Source organism: Emydura macquarii, unplaced genomic scaffold (assembly GCF_026122565.2).
Source record: "Emydura macquarii macquarii isolate MOO-44397 ecotype Brisbane River unplaced genomic scaffold, CSIRO-AGI_Emac_v2 contig_476, whole genome shotgun sequence".
NCBI lineage: Eukaryota > Metazoa > Chordata > Testudines > Chelidae > Emydura > Emydura macquarii.
The window spans coordinates 589,225-603,907 of record NW_027130613.1 but is presented as its reverse complement, the minus strand read 5'-3'; the positions used below and the strand labels follow the sequence as shown (position 1 = coordinate 603,907).

At 41.0% G+C, this 14,683-nt stretch overlaps 1 protein-coding gene across 4 annotated transcripts in view; it reads left to right on the top strand.

Moving 5' to 3' along the window:
• The window catches only part of APP (amyloid beta precursor protein), a 386,748-nt gene that overhangs the window by 157,517 nt on the left and 214,548 nt on the right, over positions 1–14,683 (top strand). For all 4 annotated transcript variants that reach the window (XM_067538217.1, XM_067538219.1, XM_067538215.1 and 1 more), the window contains exon 3: positions 5,093–5,222. In XM_067538217.1, the coding sequence (XP_067394318.1) occupies positions 5,093–5,222 (130 nt within the window). The remainder of the gene's footprint in view (positions 1–5,092; positions 5,223–14,683) is intronic.

Genomic DNA, 14,683 nt, shown 5'->3' with positions numbered 1-14,683 from the left:
ACAAGCTCATTTTCATAGAAGCTTGGCTAAACTCCCTTGCAGCCCGAACCTTTCTGCTGTCAGACTGCTTCGTACCCCTCACTTCCCTCATTGCACAACTCCACCACTGCCCTTGCACATGTCTCCTGGGCCATATGACATCCTGCACTTCTTTCACCCCACACCACGCAGTCCATCTTCTGGGCACCAACAATAACTTTGCGGATGCTCTGTCACTTCTTCCACAACAACCATGAGTGGGAGCCCCATGACCCAATGTCCAATCCATCTTCCACAAATGGGACACGCCACGCTGGAACTTCTTTAAGACTCCTGTCTACCGCAAGCTCCCCCTTTTCTGCCCCAGGGGTGCTCTCGGATGAGGCTTTCAGGGGGGATGTACTTCTCCTCCCTTGGTACCCAACCTCTGGTATGCCTTCTCATCCATACCACTCCTTCCACAGATCCTCCGTAAAATACGATGAGACCATGTAGTCCTCATAGAATCATAGAATATTAGAGTTGGAAGGGACCTCAGGAGGTCATCTAGTCCAACCCCCTGCTCAAAGCAGGACTAACTTCAGCTATATCATCCCAGCCAGGGCTTTGTCAAGCCTCAGCTTAAAAACCTCTAAAGATGGAGATTCCACCACCTCCCTAGGTAACCCATTCCAGTGCTTCACCACCCTCCTAGTGAAAAACTTTTTCCTAATGTCCAACCTAGACCTCCCGCCCTGCAACTTGAGACCGTTGCTCCTTGTTCTGTCATCTGCCACCACCAAGAACAGCCTAGCCCCATCCTCCCTGGAACCCCCTTTCAGGTAGTTAAAGGCTGCTATCAAATCCCCCCTCATTCTTCTCTTTTGCAGACTAAACAAGCCCAGTTCCCTCAGCCTCTCCTCATAAGTCCTGTGCTCCAGCCCCCTAATCATTTTTGTTGCCCTCCGCTGCACTCTCTCCAACTTGTCCACATCCTTTTTGTAGTGGGGGGCCCAAAACTGGACACAATATTCTAAATGCGGCCTCACCAATGCCGAATAGAGGGGAATAATCACTTCCCGTGACCTGCTGGCAATGCCCCTCTTAATGCAGCCCAGTATGCTATTAGCCTTCTTGACAACCAGGGCACACTGACGATTCATATCCAGCTTTTTATCCACTGTTACCCAGGTCCTTTTCTGCAGAGCTGCTGCCCAGCTTGTCGGTCCCCAGTCTATAGCTGTGCATGGGATTCTTCCTTCCTAAGTGGAGGACTCTGCACTTTTCTTTGTTGAACCTCATTAGATTTCTTTTGGCCCAATCCTCCAGTTTGTTTAGGTCACTCTGTATCCTATCCCTACCTTGCAGGTTATCTACCACTCCCCCCAGCTTAGTGTCGTCCGCAAACTTGCTGAGGGTGCAATCTACCCCATCCTCCAGATCATTAATAAAGATGTTGAACAATACCGGCCCCAGGACCGACCCCTGGGGAACTCCGCTTGTGACCGGTTGCCAGCTAGACATGGAGCCATTGATCACTACTTGTTGAGCCCTATGCTCTAGCCAGTTCTCTATCCATTTTATAGTCCATTCATCCAACCCATACTTCTTTAACTTGCTGATAAGAATACTGTGAGAGACCGTATCAAAAGCTTTGCTAAAGTCTAGGTATATCACGTCCACCGCCTTCCCTACATCCACAGAGCCAGTCATCATAGAAAGCAATCAGGTTGGTCAGGCATGACTTTCCCTTGGTGAATCCATGTTGACTGTTCCTGATCACCTTCCTCTCTTTCAAGTGCCTTAAAATGGATTCCTTAAGGACCTGCTCCATGATTTTTCCAGGGATTGAGGTGAGGCTGACCAGTCTGTTGTTCCCTGGATCCTCTTTCCTCCCTTCTGGCCTCACCAGTACTGGTTCACTGATCTCCTTTGTCTCTCAGTTTACCCACCGATTCGTCTTCCTCCTCTTGCAGATCTCCTCATGCAGCAACACAGCCAGTTCCGACACCCCAACCCGCAACTGCTTCACCTCACAGCCTGGTATTTGGATGGGACTCACTAGTTGACAGCACGTGCTCAACACCAGTACGTGAACTCCTTTTGCATCGCAGGTGCCCATCCACTAGAGCATGTTATTAGGCAAAGTGGAAATGCTTCATAGTGTGGGCGGCTCATCACTGTCATTCCCTCAACCCAGTCTCTATCCCCACTATCCGTTGGTCCAAACGCTCCTCCCCCCTGCCAGAATCTGAACCTCATCCTCTTGATACTCACCAAACCACCCTTCGAGCCACTGGCTAGTTGCTCCCTAGCCCACCTCTCCATGCAGATGATCTTCTTGGTAACAATCACATCTGCCTGACAGGTTAGCGAGTTGGCGGCTATGATGGCAGACCTGCCCTTCATGGTCTTCCATAAGGACCAGGTGCCCTTATGACTTCATCCCAAGTTCCTACCTGATGTAATCTCTCTGTTTCATCTCAACCAGTCCATTCACCTCCCAACCTTCTATCCAAAACCACACGCCTTACAGAGAGAGCATACTCTGCACTACCTCAACATCCGTCGCACCTTGGCCTTCTACCTCCAGCGCACGCGTGACTTTCATACTTTGCCCAAGCTTTTCAACGTCATAGCAGAATGTTGCATAGGCTGCGCCCTTTCCTCTCAACATTTGTCCAAATGGCTCTCTTGTTGCATTGAGGAGTGTTACTCCCTTTCTCAAGTCTCTCCGCCATCTGGCATCTCTGCTCATTCTACGTGGGCACAAGTGACCACGTCCGCTCTCCTCCTGGATATCCTGTGACAGGACATTTGTAAAGCAGCCACATGGTCCTCCATCCACACTTTCGCTGCTCAGTATGCCATAGTCCTATCGGCAGCAGCGGATGAGGCAGTCGGTTGCACAGTCCTGCAGTCTCTCACTTCTGGCGAGCCCTCGCTCCCACCTCCATGCAGAGTACTGCTCACTACGCTACCCATGTTTGGAGTTCACATAGGGACCAGCAACTGAAGAAGAAATGAAGTTTACTTACTGTAACTGGAGATTCTTCGAGTTGTGTGGTCTGTATCTGGATTCCAATCCCACCTTCCTTCCCTTCTGCTACACGCTCTGTGCCTGTTGGTAAGAGGGACCTGGAGAGATGTCAATCCACGCAGCCTCATAAGACCTCGGATGCATCACATGGCTGACACACAATGCACACACAGGTAGACAAACACTGCTATGAACAGTTCTGGCTGAGGTACTTGGCACGCATGCACACCTATGTTTGGAATCAAGATAGGGACCATACATCTTGAAGAACTTCCAGTTACAGTAAATAACCTTCATTAATTGTCCTGGGCTTACATGTAACAAATTATTTAAATGTAATTTATAATGTGTTTTAAATATATAGTCCAAGATGTGGCTGTACAGTATTTCAATTACAACCTCTTTTAACTGACCATTAGGAGAGAAGCACCCATTTCCATAATCCTATGGTTCGGTGTTTATACTGCGTCCTACCCCTCCACTATGCATGTTATCCCCACGCCGCTTGAATTCAACTAATGCTAATCTCAGAGTAGCCTAAAATAGCACAAAAATGTATTTCTACTTATCACTGCCATTTAAATGTTATGCTTTTAAATTTCATCTTGAATTAAAAATTCTGACTTTGCTACACCCACTTGTTTCATTTTATCTTAATTAGATTGTAAGCTCCTTGGGCAGGGGTCATCTTTTACTCTGTTTGCACAGTGCCTACCAGGATAGGGCCTTGCTCTTGACTGGGTCTCTATGTGCTACCAGAATGCAAGTAATAAAAATGATAATTCAACTTACTATGATTCTGGAGTCTTTAAAACTCCACCCATCATGCAAAGGGTTTCCTACCTGCATTGAACAACACTGAGTTCCCAGCTACCAAAGAAAACAAAACAAAAAGCTCCCTTTATGGAATACAGGCAGAATTTTGGCAGAAGGCTCCAGAACTGTATGTTCTTTTAGGTATCTTAATGCTCAGCAGTTACAGTGAGTTAAGAATAGGTTGGAATAGTTGATGAGAGGAGAAGTAAAGGGAAGTTAGTACTACAGTCATCTCCATGTGAGGATCTGGTTGACAGATCACTGATCATAAGAAGCATTATAGATGAGTTTTCACTTCCTTTCAAGAGAAGGGATGGAAAAACTAGATTATTGGGAGGTGAGCAGACTGTTCCATATAGCTGGTTAAAAGCAAAGAATTGACCTTTGACAAAAGAAAGCAGATGGAGCCAGAAATGACAAAGGAAAAGGGGGGAGAATGTGTGTACGACTGAGGGAGGTATGAGATTGCAGATGGTGATGATTTGGAATCATGGCAATGACAGTAATTTAGTAGTTCCTTTCAGGGCTAGAGCGACATAACTGTCAGCACACATGTGGGTGCAGTAGTATACTGCAGTGTTTGGAACAAATTGGATTTTGAGATGAGTAATTTAGGAAAATCAGAAAGAAAGGAACAGCAATAATCTAAGCATGAAAATGAATAAGTGGTTCAGCAAACTGTCAGTGTAGAGTCAGATGAGGACTGTATTGAGAGGGAAAGTAATAGCTGACATTCAGAAATAGACTTTCTGAATGCAACAATATTAGGGAAAAGTAGTGCTCTAAGTTTAGGATGACTCCACAATTACACTTGAGAAATGAGGGGAAGTTCAGAGTTTTGAGAGGAGGTTGATGGACTGGTCTTGCAGTAGAGGATACTGTAGCTAAACAGAAAGATGTCCCTTTTGGTGACATTCAGGTGAAGAAAATTAAGGCAAATAGATTGACTGATTATGTTCAGTTCAGGTGGCGATAGAGTCAAGGGGGGCGGAGGGGTCATTTAACGTTTTTAAAAAGGCACTTGGGTATCATTAAATTCGCAACCATAGTTGATCATTATCAGTGTTTAATAGAATATAACTCCTACTTGAGTGAATCATGTAACAATGTAAATTAATTATATGAAATAGAATTGATGAATGATGGGTACATAATATACAACAGATGGGGGAAGGTGTGATGTTCAGTATCACTCTGTGACAACCGCTGTAATAATATTTAATAACACAGCAAGTATGCCTTTGATTGTGTTTGTTCTCTTTGTATTTTGAACATTAGGTTTATCCTGAATTGCAAATTACGAATGTTGTGGAAGCCAACCAACCTGTGACAATCCAAAACTGGTGCAAAAGAGGACGGAAGCAGTGCAAGAGTCACCCTCACATTGTGGTTCCCTACAGGTGCTTGGGTGAGTTGTGTAGATTTTTAAATCCACAATTCTGTTTTCTCTCCATGTATCTGTTCATGGTTCATTTAAAACTCTCTTCATTGGGAAAGGGTGAGAACTAAATATTCTTAAATCTTCATATTTCTCCTGGCAGGTATTGTCTATTTCAAATAGTCCTTTAGACAATTGGAATGTATGGAGCTATATATAGATAGATAGGCACTTACTTGGAGATATGGTTCTTTCCTTACCTATGTATCCATCTTCTGGTTAGACGAACTTGTATAATTTTTCCTGAATATCTGTACAGGTGTAGCTTTTTTCTTTAGTGCTAGATCTTGCACCATTGAAGCTGATGGGAATGTGGCATTATTGGGAGCAAAAGAAGGCCATGCATGCTTAGGCTTTAAGATTCTAGAGTCCTGTGTTCCCGTACCCACCAGTAAAGCACAACTCCAGCATTTCTACAAGATTGTATTCTTAGCAGCCGCCTTCTGTTCCTTTCTGTGACCTTCCTGCTTTGAAACAGCATGCTGGCTCACAGTGGTGCTGAGCTAAGTGTTCACTTTTAATAAGCTTTTTACACAAAAAGGGATAGGAGAAACAAAACCATGTTGATTCTTGAGGTATCCGGCTCGAATTTTTCACAAATTCCTCAAATCTATTCTCTAAAATAAAAAGGTTTTGAAATAATATCAGGGAACTGTCATGTTAAGGACCATGGTAATTTAGGTTGGGTGTCTCGCCTCCAACTTCCAATTTTGCCTTGGTATAAAGCCAGTTTAGCTAAAAACAAATGTATGAACATTAATCTCCTCCAAAGCAACTGTGAACAACTGAAATTTGACCAATTATTCAGTGAAGGGAATGATGGCAAAAGAGTTGTATTCCTGCAATCTTTTATTTTTATCAGGAGGTGAAAGAGTTACAGTAGGTGGAGTGTCAATATTTCTTTTCTGATGTCCAGATAATGACCCTACCGATCAATGTCAAAATAAGGAACTTTGGCATCATAGTATGTAACTGTTAACTCACTCCTCCACTAATTGACTGGAAATCTTCTCTTCCTATGTGGTGCTGATTTGGAGGTGAGGATGGGTGGGTTTTGTCTGGTCACTATACTGCACTAGCATTTTTCAGACCAAAGGAGCATAGAGTAACTTAACTACATACATACACACCATAGCACTAGAATGGAGGATGACAAACAAGTGGTACACAAAACATTCCACAAGAGAACCTAAAGAAATCTTGATCAGAGGAAGACTGTAGAACTGCGATATAGAAAAGACCCTACCGCTAATAACAATGGTTGGCAGACAGAGAAACAAACAAACCCAGAGACAGATTTTGGTACCACAAACTATACAATCCTGTACTCTCGAGGCATTTTAACTATGCAGATTCCTTATTGTGTACATGCAGATTGGTGTTTACTACCTATTTCTTTTAGTTACTTACATGGCCCCTATCACCATAGTATCTGAGCAAGTCACAGTTCGTAAGGTATTTATCCTCAAATCATCTCCATTTTACAGATGGGGAACTGAGGCACAAGAAGCTAAGCTCACAAGGAAGTCTGTGGTGGAGTAGAGACTTGAAACCTATGTCTCACAAGTCCTAGCCTAGTGACAACCACTGGATCATCATGGCAACCTATTTCAGGGGAAAAGGCTCTGATTAAGGAGCATAGTTCTGGGAGCCAGAAGAAGTTTATGAAACAATGGGCCTGAGTTATACAAAATGATGGATCTAAATTAGCGGTTACCACTCAAGAGATTTTACTGAAAACATCTGCTCAATGTGCAGTAACAGTCAAAAAAGGCTAACAATGTTAGGAACCATTAGGAAAGTGTTAGATAATAAGACAGAAAATATCAAAACACCACTCTATAAATCCATGGTAAGCCCATACCTTGAATTACTGTGTGCAGTTCTGGTCTCCCCATCTCAAAAAAGATACATCAGAATTGGAAAAGATACAGGGAAGTGCAACAAAAATGAGTAGAGATATGTAACAGCTTCCATATTAGAGAGATTAAAAGGATTGGGACTGTTCAGCTTAGAAAAGAGACAACTGCGGGGGAAATGTAATAGAGGTCTATAAAATCATGAATGGTGTGGAGAAAGTAAATAAAGAACTGTTATTTACCCCTTCACATAACACAAGAACCAGGAATCACCTAATGAAATTAATAGGCAGCAGATTTAAAACAAACATAAGGAGGTACTTCACACAATGCACAGTCAACCTGTGGAATTCCTTGCCAGGGGATGTTTTGAAGGCCAAAAGTATAACTGGGTCCAAAAAAGAACTAGATGAGTTCCTGGAGGATAGGTCAGTGGCTATTAGCCAAGGTGGGCTGGGACCCAACCCCCATGCTCTGGGTGTTCCTAAATTTAGAATCTGGGACTGGGCAATGGGATGGATCATTCGATAATTATCTTGTTCTGTTCATTTCCTGGTTCATTCACCAGCCACTGTCAGAGGACAGGATCATGGGCTAGATGGACAATTGGTGTGATCTAATATGGCCATTCTTATGTTCTTGTATCTTTCTATATGTTTGAAAAATGCCTTCTACAGTGGCCTCCAGATCTATATCAGGGTTTCTGGATGCTATTGTAATAATAAATGTTGGGTGCTATAAGAAACATCTTGGATTTAGTCCCATCTTCACTTGCTTTGGATCCTTTATTCTCAGTGGTTTCTGTTCTTCAGAGGTGAATCACAAATTGAGATTAGGCTATAGAATTCTAATTGAGGATCTATTCAACTACTTGGCTCTGGTGGTGGTTATGGCAGATCCCATTGCTATCTGCGTGATACATGTTAAAATGTTGTGATGCTTAAGGGTTAATTGAAAGCTGCTTGAGTGAAAAATAAGTTTCATTTACAGCATGCAGGGGAATGTAAAATGAATGAACTGCTTTTTTTAAAACTATACCATGAAAATTGTAAGGAGCCATGTTGATAACCTGTTTGAGTTTTTGCCCATGTGTAAGATTTCATGATTTAGCAACATCTTAACAGAAACAATACAATTTGAAAAAAGTAGTTATGGCTTGCTCCAATAGTTAATGTTGTGCAAAAAGCATGAGTGTTTTAGTGCTGTCCATGTCAGGCCCTGAATATTATACAATTTTTTCAACTGTGTTAAGGAAAGCAGCACTCTAAAAGTGATTACGACATCTTCTAAAAAAACATTTTAAATAGCTTTACAAACTTGCTGGGGAAGGAAATGTCTAGAGGAGATGTGCTATCAACAGAATGTGCTGGTTTTCTCCAGGTGCCCCACAATACAAAAGAAAATGGCAACAAGGTTAAGGGCTTCTAGAATGGGCATTTACAGACTGTAAAGAGCAACTTACTATTGACCCGTAGATCTTAGAGATGGCAAAGAACTGATGGGTTATCCAGGTGTAGATCTGTTTGATGAGTTTTCATATAAATGCACTTGCATTAATTCCAATATGTGATAATTTAGGACAGGAGAGGTTATCCGGTACACAAAAGGGAGTTAAGCACCCATCTCCCATTGAAGGGTAAATGGGAGTTAAGCATTTAGGTCCAGCTTTTTAAAGGTCTTTAGGTGCATAACTCCCATTGAAATCAGTGGGAGTTAGGTGCCTAAACACCTTTACAAATCCAGCCCTTAACTTTTGCCTTTTAAAAATCCCTCCTCGTATTTTTGTAATTTCCCCCTCTTTAATTACATTGAGATGCATTTATAACGTACTAATTATCATGGTGTGTAGATACCATTTACCTAATTAAATTTAAAATATATTTATTTTCCCAAAGTAGACCGTGTGTAATCTGCTCTCACCTCTGTCAACAGTTAGTTCTCCCTGGTCCTTCTGGGTGAACCATGAAACCAAATTCCAAGGAGAATAATAAGGGTATGTCAGCAATTCCCTATCATGAGCAATGGGCTGTACATTACAGCACAACCTAAAAACAAAGTTCAGCCTTTGTCAGATGGGGCGAAAATTCCATCACCTGGGATCTGCCACAGAGAACTAAAAGTTTGTTGTCAGTCTAGACAGACATGATGGGAACGAGGGAAAGAAATGGTCTCTGAGATTACTGGGCCCTTTTTTATGTATCAGTAAGCACTTTAAACAGAACCCAAACCTGAATTGGCACTTAGTGAAAATACCTGAACACAGTGGAGTCATATGCTTCTTTTGAGTTCCCCTACCGAAATGGTAGGCAGTAGCATAGCGTGCAGCCTTTAGAAGTAACCTTGCTGTGGTTCTACCTGAGAATGATAAATGCAGAGCTAATGAATAGCTGAACAGTTTTACCGCAGTTGAAAGAGTATTGAAGGGTTGCTGAAATACATTTTCCTCTGGCTTCACTTTTAAGAAATATAAGACCAATGGGTGTCTTCCTTACTTGAGAAGATTGTCTCCATTACCTGGTCAGGAAGGTCACAAGTTCTCCTCCTTCGTACACCTACCATAGTTCCTCCCTCACTGAGATTGTGTTTTTCCCCAGCTCTGTGTGCGCGCGAGAGAGAGAGGGACTCCAGATGCTATTCTCTTCTCTCCCACTCCTTTTCTCCCACCCCATCACAGTCTACATCATTGGCTGCTGTTTGAAGCAACAGCAGCCTGTTGTATACTCTCTCTTTCTGCAGCCAATACACCCTTTCCTACTGCTAGCTTTGTGCCCTGATGGTGACATAGCAGTTCTCAAAAAGTGGGTAAAGCTTCAGGGAAGAAAAGAGGTGGGGACGCTTGGAGGCCCCCAGATGTCTAGAATTTTAGTAGTGTTTTTTGTTTGTTTGTTTGTTTTTGTTTTGTTTTGTTTTTTGTTTTTTTTTTTTTGGGGGGGGGGGAGGGTTGGTCATTTTTTCATCCTGGCCCTCAATCTTTAGCGGTGATGTTGGTGGACTTCTGCTCTTATAACCACTGGTGTGTGCGTTCTTAGTGTCCCCAGAGCATTAGGGTATTAAAGAGACATGCAGTGTTTTTTAAAGAAAATGGTCTTGCCTCTGATTTAGAGTAGTCAACATTGGAAAATTATGGGTCAGCTCCAATATTTTATGTTTTTCCAGTACCTCTCCTCCTCTTTCTCACTGTAAAATCCTTTAGAATTTTAATAGAGTGAAACCAAAAGGGGTGCTGTGCAATCTTTTCAGAAAACATATAGGTTGATATTCTAGCTTTATGGAAATCAATAATAGGATTTTTGCCCTCAGTTCCAGTAAGACCAGAATTTCACTCTTCCTTTCAACCTGTTTTTTAATGCATCCTATAGAACTTGTATAGCAGGAATTTAATTCTCTTTTAAATTCCAGAGGCTAAGTCTGTTTTAGAGAAATTAACACTATTATACTAAATTCTGTAGGACTTTTCCATAAGGCCACCCCTTTTCTTTCTTTTTGGCTCTGTCACTCTCCTTTCAGTTTCTCATCCTTTTGCTGTTATCCCAGTAATCACTTCTTAAGTGTATAAGCTAAGTAAGTGTTTAAGCTATAGAAGTAACACAGTGTTACAAGCATCATGTGCTTAGAAGTTTTATGGGTACAAGCTACAAAGTTCTGACATGAACCAAACAGCCTTGAAGTTCATGGATGTTCCAAACTGAGGATTTGGTTTCAGCTCATCTTAAAATCCAACTCTACATGAAGTTGCATCTGTTTGGTGTACTCTGTGTCAGGCTGCAAAATTATACATTAACAACTCAGTACAGGTACTACTATGTAATATAGACAGTCACTTCATGATTTTCTGTTTTGGATCACTTTATCCGGACTTACAACCAAAACTCCTGTTGACTTTAGTAGGAACCAGAGTTTCACCCTGAAACTTCTCCACCTTTGAGCTGCAAGTACTGCAGGTAATTCAAGGTTTTGTGCTCTCCAGCACCTGTCATCAGATTATGCAAATAAATTATGACTGCTATTTGGGTTCATGCACTAAGTGGAATGTAGTAGCACTTTTCTTGCACCCTCTTCTCCCTCTCTGCAGGAGCTGGCATATTGTCTTAGTTGAGTTCAGGTTAAAAATAAGCTCTGTAAGATTTTTTTTTTTTTTTTTTTTTTTTTAATTTCTAAGGAAATGAATTTCTCTAAAAGATATTAGTGTAATTCTTAAAAGTTAAATGAACTTTCTATGTGTATGTTGGTTACCTTGTGTATCCAGTGCTCTGCCTGGTTGCATGTCTGACAACTGCTAAAAATGCAGTGTCAGCATTGTGATCCTCATATACTGTTAGCTAAGACCTGGTCCTGCAATGAGCTTCACACAGGCAGCCCCCTGAAGAGAGAGAGAACCCCACTGAAGCCACTGGGAATCCAGACATGCACAGGAGTTTGCCTATAAGGACCTCATTGCAGGATAGGAATCTAAATATATCCAGAGAAAGCAATACTTTGAATAGAAGCTTTAACTGCTCCCAGTTAGGGATCTGTTAAAACATCATTTGATTTTTAAACTATATTTTCAGCGAGAGAGACACCCTTGAGTACACTGAGTCAGCACGTAGTTTGTTTCAGTCTGGGATTTCTCTCTCCATAGGAGTGAGAACGTTGTTTGAGTGGCAGAAATATGTCTGCTTTCATGACAAAACATCTTCACCATTCATCTGCATGCCAGCCTTTTAGTTAAGGCCTTCTCAGATATGAGGATGAAGCAAATCACTTTAGCACTTAGCTGTATTCTTAGCCTCGCTCATGGGAAACTCTTTATGCTATATGGCAGTTATGCAGGTTGCTTGCAGCAAAGTGTTCCAATAATATTGATCAAAGTTATTAGATTACTTAGCTCATATTTCCTTTCCTTGAGTTAATGTGACTAAAGCATGTAAACTATAAATCATTTAAAATGAAATTCAAGCCCATTATCTGAGAGAGCCCCACATTCAAGCTGCAACTACTTAAATTTTTTCCATGAGGGAAATAAGAAAATTTAACCTGATGAAGAAAAATGTTATCACTTTTGCTTACTTTCAGATGTAAAGCAGTGCCTTTGTGCTGGGTTTGCCATAGTGTTTTTAAAACTGCTAGCTGCACATAAAGTCGGGTGGTCTCATGCAATGAATGCATTTCACTTTGAGTCTAATTTAATGATATGTCTTATGTATGCCTTCCTAGGCACATGGCATTGTTTTAGTCATTTCAGTTTGTGGAGAAAGGGAAGCTTTTTATTAAAGGAAAAATTGTCAGGATCCAGTAAGGGAAGTTTTGCTTGTCTTACCAAAATATTTTCTTTTTGTTGTCTTCTCATTGTCAGAAAATGATGCATCTCAGAGCCTCTTTATTATGGTTCGTTCGTTTATTTGTACCACCTAGCAGAAATATGGATCTACATTTACACAGCCAAAAAGCCATTCTGAGATTTTTAGATCTGTTTTTCAATTAATGAGCTGGCTGCTCTAGTTTGTATAATTCAGAAATATACCATCATGGATCTTTAGGAGATTAAAGAGCTAAATTATCTTGTATAAGAGACAGAAGAGGGTCTGCTTGAGTAGCAGTGTCGGGAGGCAAAATGATTCCTTTATGCTTGGTAGAGGATAGTGACCAGCAGGAGTTGCTAGACTAATAATAGTGATGATGAGGGGTAGCCAATGCTTTCCTAGAACTCTCCAGGCATCACTTACTGGTACACATGCCATCCCCAGACATGAAATCCCTTCATGGATTTTAAGGCCAAAAGGCAACATTATAATCATCTAGTCTGATCTGCATAACACAGGCCAGAAATTTTCATTCAGTGATTCTTGCACCAAGCCTATAACGTCTCGTTGAGCTAGAGCATCTCTTTTAAGAAAAACATGCAGGAAGAGATGTTGGTCCTATTGAATTAAATGGCAAAACTCCTGTTGACTTTAGTAGGAATCAGAGTTTCACCCTGAAACTTCTCCATCTTTGAGCAGCGAGTACTGTGCAGCACCTGTCATCAGATTATGCAAATAAATTATGACTGCCGTTTGGGTTCATGCACTAAGAGGAATGTAGTAGCACTCTTTCTTGCACCCTCTTCTCCCTCTCTGCAGAAGCCGGCATATTTTGTCCCAATAAACTGACTGCATATCAGATCCCTGGATAAAAATGCTCGTGTATCTATTCAGTATATGTATAGAAGAAATGTTATTTACCATTAATGAAGTATAGAATGGCGACTCATGTACTGTAGCCTTGAGGAGAACGGGAAGAGCTAAAGACCGAATTATGTGTCATTTTCTCCATTAAAATTGCATGAGAAAGTGTAGAGGATCACCTTGCGTATTTGTAAATGGATGGATTCTTACAGGGTGTGCTTCTAACTTTGATTGCTATATTCAAATAATTTTTTGAAATACCAGTATGTACTGCAAGGTCACCTATTTCTAACAGACAGCAGCAAAGTACACATTTTACTTTAGGGTGTCAAATAGCTTATTCAGATATAAACAAATTAGATTACATAATAAGTATTCTTATACTGTTCAGCACTGCAGAGAAAAGCCTGACTTCAGATTTGATTTTTGTTTTCAACAAAAATGGCTTTGATTGTAAGTAACTTGACATTCTTATTTCTATGTTTTTTAAAATAAGTATCACTTAGTTGTGACCAAAAAAAGCCCATGGTATTTAACTAAACTTTTATGTGCATGCCCAGAAAATTGTAAGTCATATGTTTGATATAAAGCAGTGACTCTCAACCTGTCCAGAATACTGCCTCCTTGTCAGGAGTCTGATTTGTCTTGCATACCCCCAAGTTTCAGCTCACTTAAAAACTACTTGCTTACAAAATCAGACATAAAAATACAAAAGTGTCATAGCACACTATTACTGAAAAATTGTGTATTTTCTCTTTTACCATATAATGATAAAATAAATAAATTGGAATATAAATACTTTACTTTCATTTTAGTGTATATTAATTAGAGCAATATAAACAAGTCATTGTCTGTCTGAAATTTTAGTTTGTACTGACTTCACTAGCACTTTTTATGTAGCCTGCGGCAAAACTAGGCAAATATCTAGATGAGTTGATGTATTCCCTGGAAGACCTCTATGTACGCCCGGAGGCATGTGTATCCCTGGTTGAGAACCACTGATATAAAGCATTTAAACGTAGATGTACACAGTATACTGAACTGTTGTGGTTTATTTGGTAACCCATTGCAATTTTAAGTTTTTTAAATACACAGAATATGTAAAGTATGCACTTTTTTATGTCAATGCTTATGCTTCTATTTAATTTTCTTTGTCAGCTCAACTTCCACCCAAAAAACGCCACCCCCCCCCCCCCCCCCACTCCTGATAAGCCTCCCTTCCAAAGAGTTAGATGTACTCACCGGAGTTCTCTGTCTTCTACTTGATCAATCAGACAAGATTAACAAATGGTGTCTCAGAATTTTCATGCCATTGCTGGTTTAGCTATTCAGTTCTTTTCACTTGCTTCAGTCTTCACTCAGCTATGTGACTGATGTGGACAAACCTCATGTTGCTCTGTCTTCCTTAAATCAGGGGCTCTCAAAC